Source organism: Pan paniscus, chromosome 19 (genome assembly GCF_029289425.2).
Source record: "Pan paniscus chromosome 19, NHGRI_mPanPan1-v2.0_pri, whole genome shotgun sequence".
NCBI lineage: Eukaryota > Metazoa > Chordata > Mammalia > Primates > Hominidae > Pan > Pan paniscus.
In genome coordinates, this window is record NC_073268.2 from 70,657,674 (window position 1) to 70,672,971 (window position 15,298).

Sequence of the window (15,298 nt, forward strand, 5' to 3'; positions counted from 1 at the left end):
TTTAACACTTAAATGTGTACAAAATCTTAAAAGTAATATACAACAGTGAAAGTAGAGCTTTTACGTGGACTTTGGTGGGAAGTCTATGATTTGATTTTAAAGGCATTTAAGTTTTATTCATTGATTCTTCTGCAATATCTTTTCAGCATAAATTTGTATAATCTTAGACATCATCAATGTATTATAATAAAATATATCTCACTATGTTTTATTTATATCTCAATTCATTTAAAAAAGATGTCAGTTTACAAAAAAATACATACATACAATAACAAGATTAAAAATAGATAAGACTATTTTGGCTGATTTTTATTTGCTGTGTCATCAGGAAAAGAGATTTGGAGACCAACTAAACAGTCTCCAGGCTTCCAACTTTAGTTAAGATATCCTAGAGATGGAAAGGAGAGAAGGGAATAGGATTTGTTAAAATGTGGATTTAGTTTTCATTATTTCTCAAAGATTGACATAAAAAGAAAAATGCCTATATATGTAATTTCTTCTCACAACATACTCTAATTGGGCTTCTGTTTCCAGCACTCAGATACTGCTCTTGTCAAGGACAGTAATAACTTCCTAGATGGTAAAGGTAACAGATGATGTCTGATCCTCTTAGCAGTAGTCAATATAGCTGGCTACTCACTCCTTCTTGAAACTCCTTTTACTCTGGGTTTCAATGGCACCATCTTGGGATGGTTAATTTTAGGTATTAACTTGACTAGGCCCTGGTAGCCTAATGTTTATTTGGTCAAACAAGTCTGGATGGTGCTGTGAGGGTATTTTTTAGATGAGATTAACATTTAAATCAGTAGATTTTGAGTAAAGCAGATTACCATCTGTAATGTGAATGAGTTTCATCCAATCAGTTGAAGACTGAACTCCCCAAGAAACAGGGAATTCTTCCAGCAGACTTTCTTTAAACTGGAGCTGTAATGGATTGAGTGGGTGGAGGATATTCTGCCAGGTAAAGCAGCCTACCCCAGCCTAGAAATGTCCTCAGGCCAGGAGATCTGGCCTCTTTTACCAACCTGTTGGCTGGCCATTCAGAACGGTACTTTACCTTTGTGTGTGTGTGTGTGCACGCGCACGTGTGTGTAGTCTCCTCTTACACAAAAATAAGGAAGTTAAATAAAATAATCCTTTCCTTAAATAATTCCAGTTTCAGTTTCTATTACTCCAACATTTCCAGAATTTCATTTAAGAGTATCTTGTATTTCAGCCAAAATATTCAAACTACGTAAGTTTTATTAACACTAGAATTTTTTGTAATCCAGACCCTTGCTATTCAAAATGTGGTCAGTGGATTCCCAGTATTTATACTTCTGGGGAACTTTTTGGATATGAAACCTTTCAAGCCCTACCCTAGACCTACTGAACTGGGAGGAATCTGCATTTTAATAAGATTCACAGGTAATTCCTATGCCTATTAAGAGGAGAAAACTGTTATATAATGGCCCCTACTACAGGTTTCTGCATGAGCTGATTTCACTAGTCACACTTACTTTGCAAATGCCTAGTGACTTCTAGGGAAATAATATTTAAATATGTACTGCCTTTAAAAATATTATATATATTTTGCTAAATCTTCATAGCAATAGTACTAAGTTATTAAGCAGTTCTTATTGTCACCAATTTACAGATGAGAAAATGGATAAATTGAAATGATATGCCCAAATTATACAGCTAATAGTGACAGAGTCTATGCATCTAGGGAGCAAATGTTGTCTCCAATACCCATGCAAATATGGAAGATGGCTGGCAATGGTCCCTCCCTTTTTCAACCAGCACAGTTTATAACATGAGACCTGCTGGGGCCTCAGCTCTATATCACATTTTAAAATCCCCGTATGTACTGAAAAATAAATCACACTCTCTAAGTCATTCTGAGTTGAGCTGAAAATCCAATTATCACCTCACTAGCTGACATCGTAAATCTCTCCCAATTCTCAGCAACAAAGAGATAACCTTAAAAGCTCTAACTCCACTGACTGAGCTTTATGACCTTCTCTCCTTCTTTAGCTTCTCAGCACATCCTCTCAGAGCTCTGATATGGGTTAGAATGTCAAGCAGACAGGCCTGGATTCAAATTCTGGCCCCGAGTCTTTCTTTCTAGATATGACACAGGGGCAAATTATTTAGCTTCTTTGAACCTTAGATTCCACTTCTATACCACAGAGATTGTTTACCTATTGATAAAGGCTGTTGTTAGAATTAATGGAATAATAAATGCACAGTGCTTAACGAAATCTTTAGTTCCCAAAAAATAGTCCATAATTCACCTAAGAAAGTTTTCTCATCTGCCAAATTGACAAAATTGAACTGAACAATGTCTAAAGTCCTTTCATTTCTGACATTTGAAAAGTTTAACTCGTTTACATTTCATGTTCTACTTTCTTATTCAGAATTCAGAGCTCACCTTCATTTTTTTTAAAGAAAAAGGTAGATTTGTATGATGGAAATATGAGACTGTTTCCTGACTGAATGAGATTTCCAAGAACACTTAGGGGATACAGGCTAGAGAAGTTATTATATTTTGATTTGAATACTATAAAGTCAATGAGATAGGCCATGCCAAAAAACTGAAATATGTTCTTTAAGTTGCCAGAGTTTTAAAATTGCTTTCTCTAAATTGGAAGAATGAATATCAATTGGTATTGGCCTTACACTGAAATATCACAAAAAACAAAAGAGCTAGAGTAGTGATTGTATGTATTGTATTCTGTAGCATGAGGCCTCTCAGAGAACAGGGCAACCAATTGAAAGCAAATATTCCCCAGCTGGACCGATCATGTGTGAATTCTACAAGAGAAAGGTGGTTGGTTACTTGCCTTCTTAGTTACTTAGACATATGCCCATCTTTGAAAATATATAAAAGTCTTATTCTTAAAGTAAAAGAATAGAAAGAGAAAAAATAATTTAAAAATCTACAGCATGCATAATTAGCTACCATATGCTCCTTTACTGCAATAGCAAAGAGAAGGTACCTTTTCATCTTCACATCCACTGAGCATAACTTTCTATAAAACACTTCCATAAGAGCACTTAAAAATCTAAATTTTCTTTTTGAATAACTGTTTTGTTATGATTGTGACCCAAGTGACACTAAAGGATGAATTGAAATAGCACATCGAACGTTTCTTATTGTTTCAACCTTAAAATAGAATTTCAGATTCTTCCCTTTAAATGTCTGATGTGTTGTTTAAAAAAAATAAACAAGACTTATTTACTCTTTTGAAAAATAAGAACCAGAAGAAGTTATTTCCTTTCCTCACTGGATATTTGACTCTCTCTCTCTGGAAAAGTGCTGTGTACTCTATCTTCTGTTGTCTACTTAAATTTTGGCAAAAGTTCAAAAATGTGATTAAAAATATAAGAACTCAGCTGGGCGCTGTGGCTCATGCCTGTAATCCCAGCACTTTGGGAGGCCGAGGTGGGTGGATCACGAGGTCAGGAGTTTGAGACCAGCCTGACCAACATGGTGAAACCTTGTCTCTACTAAAAATACAAAAATATTAGCCGGGCGTGGTGGTGCATACCTATAATCCCAGCCACTCAGGAGGCTGAGGCAGGAGAATCGTTTGAACCCAGGAGGCGGAGGTTGCGGTGAGCCGAAATTGCACCACTGCACTCCAGTCTGGGCAACAGAGCAAGACTCTGTCTCTATCTATCTATCTATCTATCAACTCAAAAAATAGTATTATTTTAGATACTTAGGTGTATATTAATGGTGTTCTGCATACAGGAGAACAGATATTGCTGTGATTATATGACCACATTAAAGTTTGTCTTTAAGAAACAAGGATATCTGCCTTATCTTCTTCCTGACCTAATTTTAACTACAATGTATGTAAAATGAATCAGAAAGGGATTTCAAGGCCCTTTTGGTCTATGATTGACTATGCAGATGTAAGACCATTTTGTCCCTATCTATTCATTAATGCAGTCAGATCAATGACAGTGTATTGGGCCCCTGCTTATATGCTTCAAGGGTGTCAGATTTATTGTATCTCATAGAGTGGGAGTGGCAAGAAAGTATTCATATGTTCAAAATAAGTAGTCAAGTCAGAATTTGGTTCCAAACATGTCTCACTTTGAGATCCCCAAATTCTAATCACTATGCTGTACATTGCCTCTAGTAAGCACTGGATGATCTATGATTATTCAGGCCTGGGATATTTGGTAGATATTTTCTCAAAAATAAATGAAGTGAGACTGTCACATCAAGAAGACAGTTGCCATGATTTGTTGTCAATGATATAATTTTATCTTTCATACGAAAAGAAACATTTTAGAAAACTTGTATCTGCCACTATAAGTTTGAGAGCTTCCCAATAGCTGAATCTTTTCTGATGACTGACACACCTGGTTATTTTAACTATAATTTTTGACATTGTCTACTACATTGACATCTTTAAGATTTACATACCTCAGGAAATAAATGTTTTCCAAATGACCAACGCATGATGCTACAAAACTATGTTTGCGTCTAAGATCCATTTTCAGTGAAACATAGACCAATGGATTTTAAATACAAGAAACTTATTGATGTGGCTCCATATTCTACATTACAAATGACCATTGAGATACTATTGTTCATCACAGTTGGGTATAAGATGAAAGAAAATAAACAATTATTTGAAAAGGCTATTAAAATATTCTATCCTTTTTCAACTACATATCATTATGAGGTAAAATTTTCTTTATATAGTTCAAGCAAAACAATATATTGCAACCGATTTAATGTAAATACGTATGTTAAAATACAAGTCTTCCCTATTAAGCCAAATATTAAAAGGATTTGAGAAAATTTAAAACAGTAAAACATGTTAAAATTTTTGTAAAATATAGTTATTTTTTCAAAAAATATGTTAAATCATAATAGATTTATTATTGTTATTTTTATATATATATATAATCAAATTTTTTAAATGTCTCCAGTATAATTCTAATATTGGAAATGTTGATAAATTTGTCTCTCATAAACAAGATCTCTTTGGACTCCTCAATAACTTTTAAGAGTACAAGGGGTTCCTGAGGTGAAAAAGTTGAAAAACTGCTGCCCTATCACATATAAAACTATGCTATAACACTAGATTCATTACAACAATGTGTTATTGGTGCAAGAACATTTAAGCACACCAGTGAAGAGAGCTCAGAAACAGACTCATATATATGATAATTCAATACTATAATACAGTTTGCATTTCAAATTAGAAATTATATCAGAAGGGTCTTGACAGGAAACAGATGGCACTGCCAAATGAGGTAATTAAAGAAATTTTAATGAAGGGACTATATTCAAGGGTATGAAGAGGGTTAAAATAAATTAGTAGGAATAGAGCACACCAATTTGCCAGAAACAGTGGGACCCTTTACCTTCCTAGGTCTGAAGGGTCAAAGGGAAGGGCATATGGAAACTGGGAATAGAACCATTCCCATACTAGCTGTAGGAGAGGGCTTCCAGGCAGGAAGTGTGACCTCCCAAAGAGGATGGCCATTGCCAATCAGCAGACCAGCAGAAAGGGAGCCAGGGAACAACCAAACTTCAATCAACTCCCATCCTTTGATCTCTTGCTGGTGTCTCCTGTTGGCCAAACCGAAGTAAAAGATCATTCCAGGGCATGCATAAAAGAAGTTGATAATGGTGGAAAGGGGATCTGGAGGGGCAGGAAGAGGATACTCAAAGATTAAGAGAATCCTCTCTTATTCTTTGCCTATACCTGTTCAGTCCTATACACCTTTGCCATTTTGTAAGGAAACGCAGCTGTGCATTTCTAATTTTATGATCCAGTGGACGAGATAATACTCAAGTGCACTATGGGCAGTTTGGACGGCAATGTCTCTTAGTGCTCCAGAGCTCCCCTTCTGGAGAAAGCATTGATGGAGAATTGCAGTATATACCTGTACTTTATGGTTTAATGGGACTGCATGTTTGTATCCTCTTCAAAATTTATATGTTAAAACCCTAACCCCAAGTGGGATAGTACTGGGAGGTGGAGACTTCAAAATGTAATTAGTTCATAAGGGTGGAGCCCCCAGAATGGAATTAGTGTCCTTATAAGAGAAAAAGACTAGAGCTACCACTCTCCCTGCATGCACTCACCAAGGAAGGACATGTTGAAGACATAATCAAAAACCTGACCATGCTGGCACCCTGATCTTAGACTTTCAGCCTCCAGAATTGTGAGAGATAAATGCTTTTTGTTTGAACCACCCATTCTATAGCAGACCAAACTGGCTGAGACATGGTTAAAAAAAAAAAAAAAGAACAAGCATGTCATTGAAACAGAGTCCCTCATTTGACAAGACCAGTATCTTTGAGAAAGAGACCTTCAATGTAGGTAAGAGTCCATTAATTTCCCCTGCAGTGACTTAAGCCAGGTTTCTGCTTACTTGAGCTAAAATTATTCTGCTTAAATTGCCAAATAGCCCTTTGATAGGCCCATCTATTTAGTTTCTAGGGACTCTGTGATCAATTAGCCATTGCTAAGACCTCTGCAGGTTGAAACACTCTGATTATAGTAACCAATTCAGAGGAAATTTAGATATTGATGGTATCAGACACAGACTTTACTAACTAGGATTCATATGGGCAATAAATTAATGAAAAATATATAATTTCAGCAGATAACATAAATCTATAATAATAATCAAACATAGATTCTAGAAGTGGAAAATAAAATAAAAACCCTGAACTCCCAGGTTTTACTGAAGTAAATGATGTCCCCACTGTGTCTCTGATGGTTACACACCACCAGTGTAACAATTGATGGTTACCCACCACTATTCTTGATTATTATTCAAGAATCCTATTATTTCCCATTGAAATGAGAAAGCCTAATTCTGCATTTCCTATTGTTATCTGTTAACTACAGAAGACAGTTACATTGAAACTTTCATCATGTTGGATGTCTATCTTATTCCCTACTCTGGACAAGTTAATTTCTAGGTCAGGGGGGTGTAGCTAATACACTGAGATTCTTTCAGTAAAAACCTTGGAGTACCCTTTATCAATCTGCCTGGTTAGATCACATGTATCTTGAATTCCAAGTCTATTTCTTGGTTTACTTCATCTGTTTCATTTTCTGAAAGGTAATCTTTTTTACTCTGGCTATTTTTATTTCTTTTTGAGACAGAGGCTTATTGTGTCACCCAGGCTAGAGTGCAGTGGAGTGATCACATCTCACTGCAGCCTCAACTTCCTAGACTCAAGTGATCCTCCCACCTCAGTCTCCTGAGTAGCTGAGACCACAGGCATGCACCACCACTCTCAGCTATTTATTTTTATTTTTTTTTGGTAGATACAGGATCTCCCTATGTTGCCCAGGCTGGTCTTGAACTCTTGCGCTCAAGCAATCCTCCTGCCTCGGCCTCCCAAAGTGCCGAGATTACAGGCATGAGCCACTGTGCCTGGCCTACTCTGGCTATTTTTTAAATTATCTTTTTATTTTAGATTTTCAGAAGTTTTCTAAGATGTACCTGTATTTGGGTTTTTTTGCTTTTGTTTTTTGGTGGGTTTTCCTTTTTTGTACTTATCTTGCTTGAAGTTTATATAGCTTTGTGAATGTTGGGCACAATTTTTTCTATCCATATTGGAAAACGGTAGAGCATTACCTCTTCAATTACTACAGAATACTAGGTCTGTCTCATTCTGTTTTTCCCCTCCTCCTGTAACTCCAATTACATATACGTTAGATCATTTCACTCTGTGCTGTATATCTCTTATATTCTTGTTTCATTTTCTATCCTTTGGTTGTTTCCTTTCTTCATTCTAGAGATACTTTTCTATGCCCCCATTCTAAATCGTTAATCCTTTCTTAAACTGTGTCTTTTGTATACTTGATTGTATTTATTTTCTACTTCTAGAATTCATATTTTAGTTTCACATTCTTTACTAAAATTATAAATTTTTCGTTAATTTCTTGCCCATATTAACTCTAGTTTTAAAGTCTGTGTCTGATACCACCAATATCTGACTTTCCTGTGGATTGGTTACCATTTTCTGACTTTTCTCTAGATTTTTTCAGTCAATTCTTATCTTTTACCTGCCTGCTATTTTATTTTTAAATAGAGCCCTAGAGAGTCTGCATAAAAAAATAAGAGACAATTGGAAGTTCTGAATGATGACACTTCTTGCAGACAGCATTTACTTTTACTACTAACAGGTAATTAGGGTAGAAACTGATCATCTTAATACAGTGAGATTGAATTAATTGAGAGGCAGGTTTCACTTATTGCGATGTCTGGTCTATTTCTTATTTATTTCACTTTAAGCAATGGTCTCTTAGGTGTCTCAACTGAAAACTTTATGTTTTTACCTTAACTCCCTTTGGTGGGTCTTAGAATCCATTTTTTTTTCCTCCCAGCCCCATGAGGTTGCTTAACACTTGCTCAGCTTTTCATTCTCTTAGTTGCAGCTCATTCTTTCAGGGCGCTGCTTTAGTATTTGCAAGTGTGTCAAGGAGAAAGCAGGGCTAAATGTTAGGCACAAGTCTTTGGGTTTCCCTTTCCTCCAGGATTTTGGTCCTTCAAGTACTCACTGCCCTAGTAGCTTTCCAGTGCCTTCACACAGGTTTTTAAAAAATACCTTATCCAGTTTTCCTGCTTGTCCTTAGCAGGAAGACCGTTCAAATATAACTACTAGCTGGAAGTAGAAATGGTACCCTCATATTTGGATTGATGGTTTGGTTATATATTGCTTTCTAGCTTGGAAATAATTTGCTAACAGAATATTGAAGATTTTGCTGTTGAGAATTTAAATTCAATTCTCATTTCTCTTTTTTCAATTCTTGTTCTTGGTTTTACTGTGTTTTATTTTTTTATTTCCGGGAGCATGCTTCCTTTTTTTTTTGGTTGCCAGTTTTTGAAATTTCAAGATGTGATTTTTTTTAATCCTTTGTTCTGGTCATTCAAAAGATCCTTAAATCAAGAGACATATTCTTCAACTTTGTGAATTTATTTTTGATTACTTCTTTATAATTTCTTACATTCCATTTTTACTCTTTTCTCTTTTTGAAACTCATTTACCTGGATGTGTTTCACTCAGGCTGATATTTTGTTTTATATTTCCTTTCCTGTTTTAGATTCCTTTTTTAAAATCCTATTTTCTGGAAAATTTCCTTAACTTTATCATTTAAATTTTCTACTGAATTTCAGTTTTTCCTATCATATTTTAAATTTACACGCCATCTTTCTTGTTCTTTGAAAGACAATTTTTGCAATACACTTTTCTTGCTTCATAGAAAGAAACTTTCTTTTATATTCCTTGAGATGTTAATGAGTTTTTAAATTCTAGTTTTTATATCCCCACATAATCTCTGATTTCCCCCAAATTTTGTTGTTGCTGTTTTTGTTCATGTTGCTTTCTGTCTTTCATGATAAAAACTTTCTCCAGATGTCTAATGGCATGATCTTTGGCTACCCAATCACATCATATCAACCAGACAACAAAAAGATTTTTGCAATCTGTGACTATGACAGAAACTTGTTGAGTGTGGGTTTCACATGAGGTGACTGTTAGGTAATTTTCTCTCGAGATGGTGAGAAACCTCAAGGGAAGACTTTTTCATTTCCCTTCCTGCAGAAATAATTTTTGCTACTAGTGTCCTGAGAGTCGGTGTATTTACTACACTTTTCTCACCCTCAATGTACTTACATTTCCATGGCAAAGAGAAACTCAGAAATTCTCTGGAGAGTAAACCTCAGTCTTCTCCTAACACTGGTGAGGGCTAAAAATGAGGAGGGAATCTGGGAGCTACCTACTTAGAAAATCTTTCAGTTGAAACTGCTTTTTATCTCCTCATCTTCACCATCTCTTTCAGAAGTATCCAATGCCTTTGATTTCTGTTGTGAGGTATAACAAAGCAGATTAACTTGATAGTCAGCTTCCAACAATGCCAGTTTAGATTTATGTTTTCTCAAGTTGGCTAATTCAGTTACCACTTGTCCATGGATTCTCCAGCTTCCAACAGTTTGTAACTATTATTTCCTGTGTTATTCTTTGAGCTTGGGCATTGGTGTATTTTTTATAAGCTGTCATCTTTGTGGAATTTCAGAAGGTGTCAAATAAAGACATGAATTCAAATCACCATCCTTAGCTAGAAGCCATTGTTTGCTTTGAATAGAATACCAGTTTGTACTGTTTACAAGTGCATGTATTATATTGAATAGAAGGCATATTAGGAAGTAAATATTTTAAAATATAAAGGTTAAAACATAAATATGTAAATTTTTTGGCCCAGCAAATTTGGGTGTGAGAGTCAGAACTTACTTTTGAGAACCAGGTACATGGCTGGAGGTGAAGAGGGACTCTCAGGTATGGAACCTAAAACATTTGTGTGGTTTTATTTTTTAAATTAATAAGCATGCACTCAGGATGTAATTAAATAAAAATAATAGCAAAAGAAAAATATACACAAAATATACAGTACATTTTGGCATTAAACTAGATTATTTGTGGAAGTGAATAAATATTACTGATAGAGCCAGGCGCAGTGGCTCACGCCTGTTATCTCAGCACTTTGGGAGGCTAAGGCGGGCAGATCACTTGAGCTCAGGTGTTCGAGACCACCCTGGCCAATATGGTGAAACCCCGCCTCTACTAAAAATAGAAAAATTAGCCAGGCGTAGTGGTACAGTGCCTGTAATTCCAGCTACTGGGGAGGCTGAGGCACGAGAATGGCTTAAACCTAGGAGGTGGAGGTTGCAGTGAGCCGAGATCGCGCCACTGCATTCCAGCCTGGGTGACAGAGTGAGACTCCATCTCAATAATAATAATAATAATAATAATAATAATAATAATAATAAATATTACTGATAGGACATACATTTTGAAAGAGGAAAAAACACACTGGTATTGAAGGCTATAAAAGACTGGCTTTTTTTTTTAGGGCTTAATTATCCTATGGAAAAATCTATGTGTATGTATAAAATGCCTTTGTGTCAATGGGCCCACCGTGTCCATGGAGAGAGGCTGAGGCGGCGCAGCTCCAGCCCAAGGCACTGAGATGCAGGGATGGGAAAGATGTCGTTTCCTTAGTCCGGGCAACTGTCTGGGCTTTGAGCAAGAGGAAGCTGCAGCCCACCCGGGCACCCTCACCCTGACACCTTCAGCAGTAAACAAGATAAAACAATTCCTTAAAGATAAGCCTGAGCTTGTAGGTGTAAAAGTTGGTGTCCGAACCAGGGACTGTAATGGCCTTTCTTATACTGTAGAATATACGAAAACAAAAGGAAATTCTGATGAAGTTATACAAGATGAAGCCAGAGTATTCATCGAAAAGAAAGCACAGCTAACACCTTTAGGAATAGAAATGGACTATGTTGAAGACAAATTATCCAGTGAGTTATGTTCAATAACCCAACATGAACTTGTGGCTGTGGAGTAAGTTAATATTTGACATCTCAGGACTCCTCTGGCCATAGGCTCCAGGAAAGCTGGTGGAAACCTTGGGGCTCACTGAAGAAATCATGTGACTATCACGTGCTTAACTTGCGGCTACCTTGTAAAGAAAAGAAAGTGATGCATTTTGAAAATGAAGCCAGTAAGTTAGATTCCAGAAGAAATGACATTTGTATTCTCTGTAGGGGACAGAAAGTGAGAAGACATCACTCTCTTTGGATCATTTAATCCTCTTGCATCATTTGTTTTAGAACCAGTTTCATCAAAGTTGCCTTCCTGGGCACCTGTTCATCCATTTCCTGAACCATGTACACTCACTAGATCTCTATTGAACGGCTTGAACACGCATCCCCTTCAGCATTTCTCCCATCCAGACTGGCGACTCCTAAAATCAGAGACAGGACGTCCTGACTGCTGGTAGTAACATGGCGGTACATTGTTTTTCCACCCAAACTTAACATAGCCTTTTTACATTTTTATCAAAAATTCACTGTCAGATGCCTTGTTGCAGACCCTTTAATAGTACCACGCAAGGATTTGCTTGAACTATAGTACAGATTAGTGCTGAGTGATGGTAGCAAAAGGTGAGAAAGACTTCATCCACATGTTTTTAAATCTGTTTCTTTTGCCACCCTATATGTCTGCTCAGAGATGAGATCTCAAGCTGATTTTGATCCTTTCCATTGAGGTGTCTTTTGAAAGCCATCTAGCCCACCTCCCTCAGTTCTCTGTGTAAGGAAGCAAAACCCCAGGGAAGCCAAAGGGCTCCTGTCCACCCCCGCTCCACAGGTGGAGAGCAGGGGCTTTACCCCCATCTCCCCTTCCTTGTAGGTGACATACATGCTCTGCCCTCTGAGTCAGTCAGTGAAGGCAAATGTTCTGACTTCTTTATCTGGTCAACATTTTGATAGAATTTCCTTACAATTTGATGGAGGTCATATTATTTTTATTTTGAGTGGGAAGAATACTTTAAAATTCTTTTATGTGAATTACCATCTTGTTTCCTTAACCTTTGAAACAGTGGTTTGTAGAAGAGAAAATATTGTTAACAACCCAGAATTATGCTTTTGGAATGTGGTCCTAATTGCAAAGGAGAACATGGGGAGCTTTTCTTAAAATTCCCAGGATGCAAATACTTCCTGGTTACTCAGTCCAGTTGCTAAAGTTCTTAAACAATATTTTAACCTAACATTTTTATCACCAACTTTTCTTTAAAAGTGTTCCTAGTTTCTGATTTTCCTGGGTTTGACATATTAAGTATTCTGAGATGACATATATGCGTTTTTAGAAAGCTGATTCTCATGAATTCAAGTAGCTGAATTTCTTTATGTTTCTTTTATTTACTGAAGTAGTTGGCACAAAACGCACCAAAACCTAGAGTGGTAGTTTTATGTAAATGCTCATGAGTTTGTATCATTAATATAATTGTTGATCCACTTATAATTTGTGCAATACTGTATGTATGTAGAGATTGAGTTGTCAGTTTAAAAAAATGTGGCCTCTGTGGTCATTAAAAAAATAAAATGGGCCAGGCGTGGTGGCTCACGCCTGTAATCCCAGCACTTTGGGAGGCTGAGGCAGGCAGATCACCCGAGGTCAGGAGTTTGTAACCAGCCTGACCAACATGGAGAAACCCTGTCTCTACTGAAAATATAAAATTAGCTGGGCATGGTGTTGTATGGCTGTAATCCCAGCTACTCGGGAGGCTGACGCAGGAGAATCACTTGAACCTGGGAGGTGGAGGTTGCGGTGAGCCGAGATTGTGCCATTGCACTCCAGCCTGGGCAACAAGAGTGAAACTGTCTCTAAATAAATAAATAAAATGTCTTTGTGTAGGTACACATCAAAACTTTCAGTTTAAATAAAGATCAGGTTGAGTAAGATCCATCTAGGACCCAAGTAACATAATATGTGAATAATTTAAAGAGTTTCTATTTTGCACAAGAAGTTTAAATTATAAATTTAGTGTTGGTCAAGTACTAATTGTAAGATCAAGACTCATATATTAGTAAAAGCTCATTAGAGAATAGTTGTGCGACATAATTACTTTGGCCTCATTTTTCTTTTCTTTTTTGGGCACTTATAGAATAGCAACACTGTATCAAATAGTGTAGTAGTGCTGAGATACAGAGAAGTCAATCCCTAACACCAGATTTCCTGATTCTGCTCTGGAACTTCTTGTATTGCCTCCAATGAATCAGCAACATCCTGCAATTCCTACTCACGGGCAACTTTGATTTATCTCCCTGCCTGCTGTTTTGCTTTTCATAGACAACAGCCAATGGCTCTGTAATTTCTTCAAGTACAATTATTTTAGCCTCAGCTATGCAGCACTTCTCTTTTTTTCCCCTTTCTGGTACTCTAGTCATTTCTGTTCTTGCTTGCTATTCCTCAAAAGTTTTACAACACAAGAGCTGTAGCAAGGCTTTACATCGTATCTAAGACAATTCCAAGTCTGTCTAAGAGAGCTGTGCAGGGGCTGTTTATGAATCTAAGTTATATAATTAGTAGAAGAACTTTCCAATTTACTCAAATCCCCTTTGCAATTGTATTGCCTATGATCTCTGTCTTTAGACTTGACCAGGTTTTTAACTAGTTCATACTAGCTTTGCTTTTTTGTTGTTGTTTAAATGGAAAGTACTATTTATTGAGCACTTACCAAATGTTGGACATTCTATAGTCTTATCTCATGCACTTCTTCCAGTTATGTGAGATACATAGGGAAAGTTAGCAGCATAAGAAAGAGGCAGAGCCAGATGGGCTGAGTTAGCAGCCTAGCTAGGCTATTCACTAGCTTTGTCATCTTAGGCAAGTATCTCATTCTCTAGGAGCTTCTGGTACAAATACCTCACACAGTTTGGTGAGTAAATGAGTTAATATATGTAAAATACTTACAATACTTATATGTAAAATACTTATAAATACTTACACGTAAAATACTTACTTTAGTGAGTAAATGAGTTAATATATGTAAAATACTTAGAATCGTGGCTGCATACAATCAGCACTATATAAATATTAACTGTTAGTATTTTACTCATTTTACAAAGAGAGACAGACTCAGAGGGATCTATGCTGCTGAACCCCGAACAGCTCATAAACAGCATCATGTTAATTAATAATTATATTATTGAATGGTTACATATTTTTGGACATATATGTAATTTCCACCTTTGAGGTCCTAAAATGCTTCAGTCAATAGCTCTATATCTAAATCTTCATGTATACTAATCCTGTCCCTTAGGATAAAATCCACAGAATAAAGTCCAAAAGTATGCCAATGTTTAAGGTTTTGGTGTTCATTGCCAAAATATCTGTCACCTACCAGCAATACATGAAGGTGTCCATTCCCTTAAACTCTTACTAATATTGGGTAATATTCACTACTTACAGCAAATCCACAGACCTTCAATTTTAACATTATATTTGTTAAGAGGGTAATTTTATTTTTTAAGGTGGTTCTTTTTTTGCTAATATTTAGCAAGAATTAAATAATGCCAAACTGTCTGTTCACTTAGAAAGTGTTGGCTGGGCGCAGTGGCTCACACCTGTAATCCCAGCACTTTGAGAGGCTAAGGTAGTGGATCACTTGAGGTCAGGAGTTCGAGGCCAGCCTGACCAACATGGTGAAACCCCATCTCCACGAAAAATACAAAAATTAGCTGGGCATGGTGATACACACCTGTAATCCCAGCTACTTGGGAGGCTGAGGCAGGAGAATCGCTTAAACCCAGGAGGCAGAGGTTGCAGCGAGCCAAGCCTGTGCCATTGCATTCTAGCCTGGGCATCAAGAGCAAAACTCCATCTCAGGGAAAAAAATAAATAAAAGTGTAGATAAACATTCCCAACTATTGTCCCTGTTTTCTAGCATAATCTATTTCACTTTTGAATACGCTTCCC

At 36.6% G+C, this 15,298-nt stretch overlaps 1 protein-coding gene across 1 annotated transcript; it reads left to right on the forward strand.

Moving 5' to 3' along the window:
- The first annotated feature begins 10,893 nt into the window (after positions 1-10,893).
- Positions 10,894-11,543, forward strand: LOC100969980 (iron-sulfur cluster assembly 1 homolog, mitochondrial-like). The gene has a single exon (XM_034942515.2). The coding sequence runs from the start codon at positions 11,004-11,006 to the stop codon at positions 11,382-11,384; it is 381 nt and encodes a 126-aa protein (XP_034798406.2). The 5' UTR covers positions 10,894-11,003; the 3' UTR covers positions 11,385-11,543.
- Positions 11,544-15,298: the final 3,755 nt, after the last annotated feature.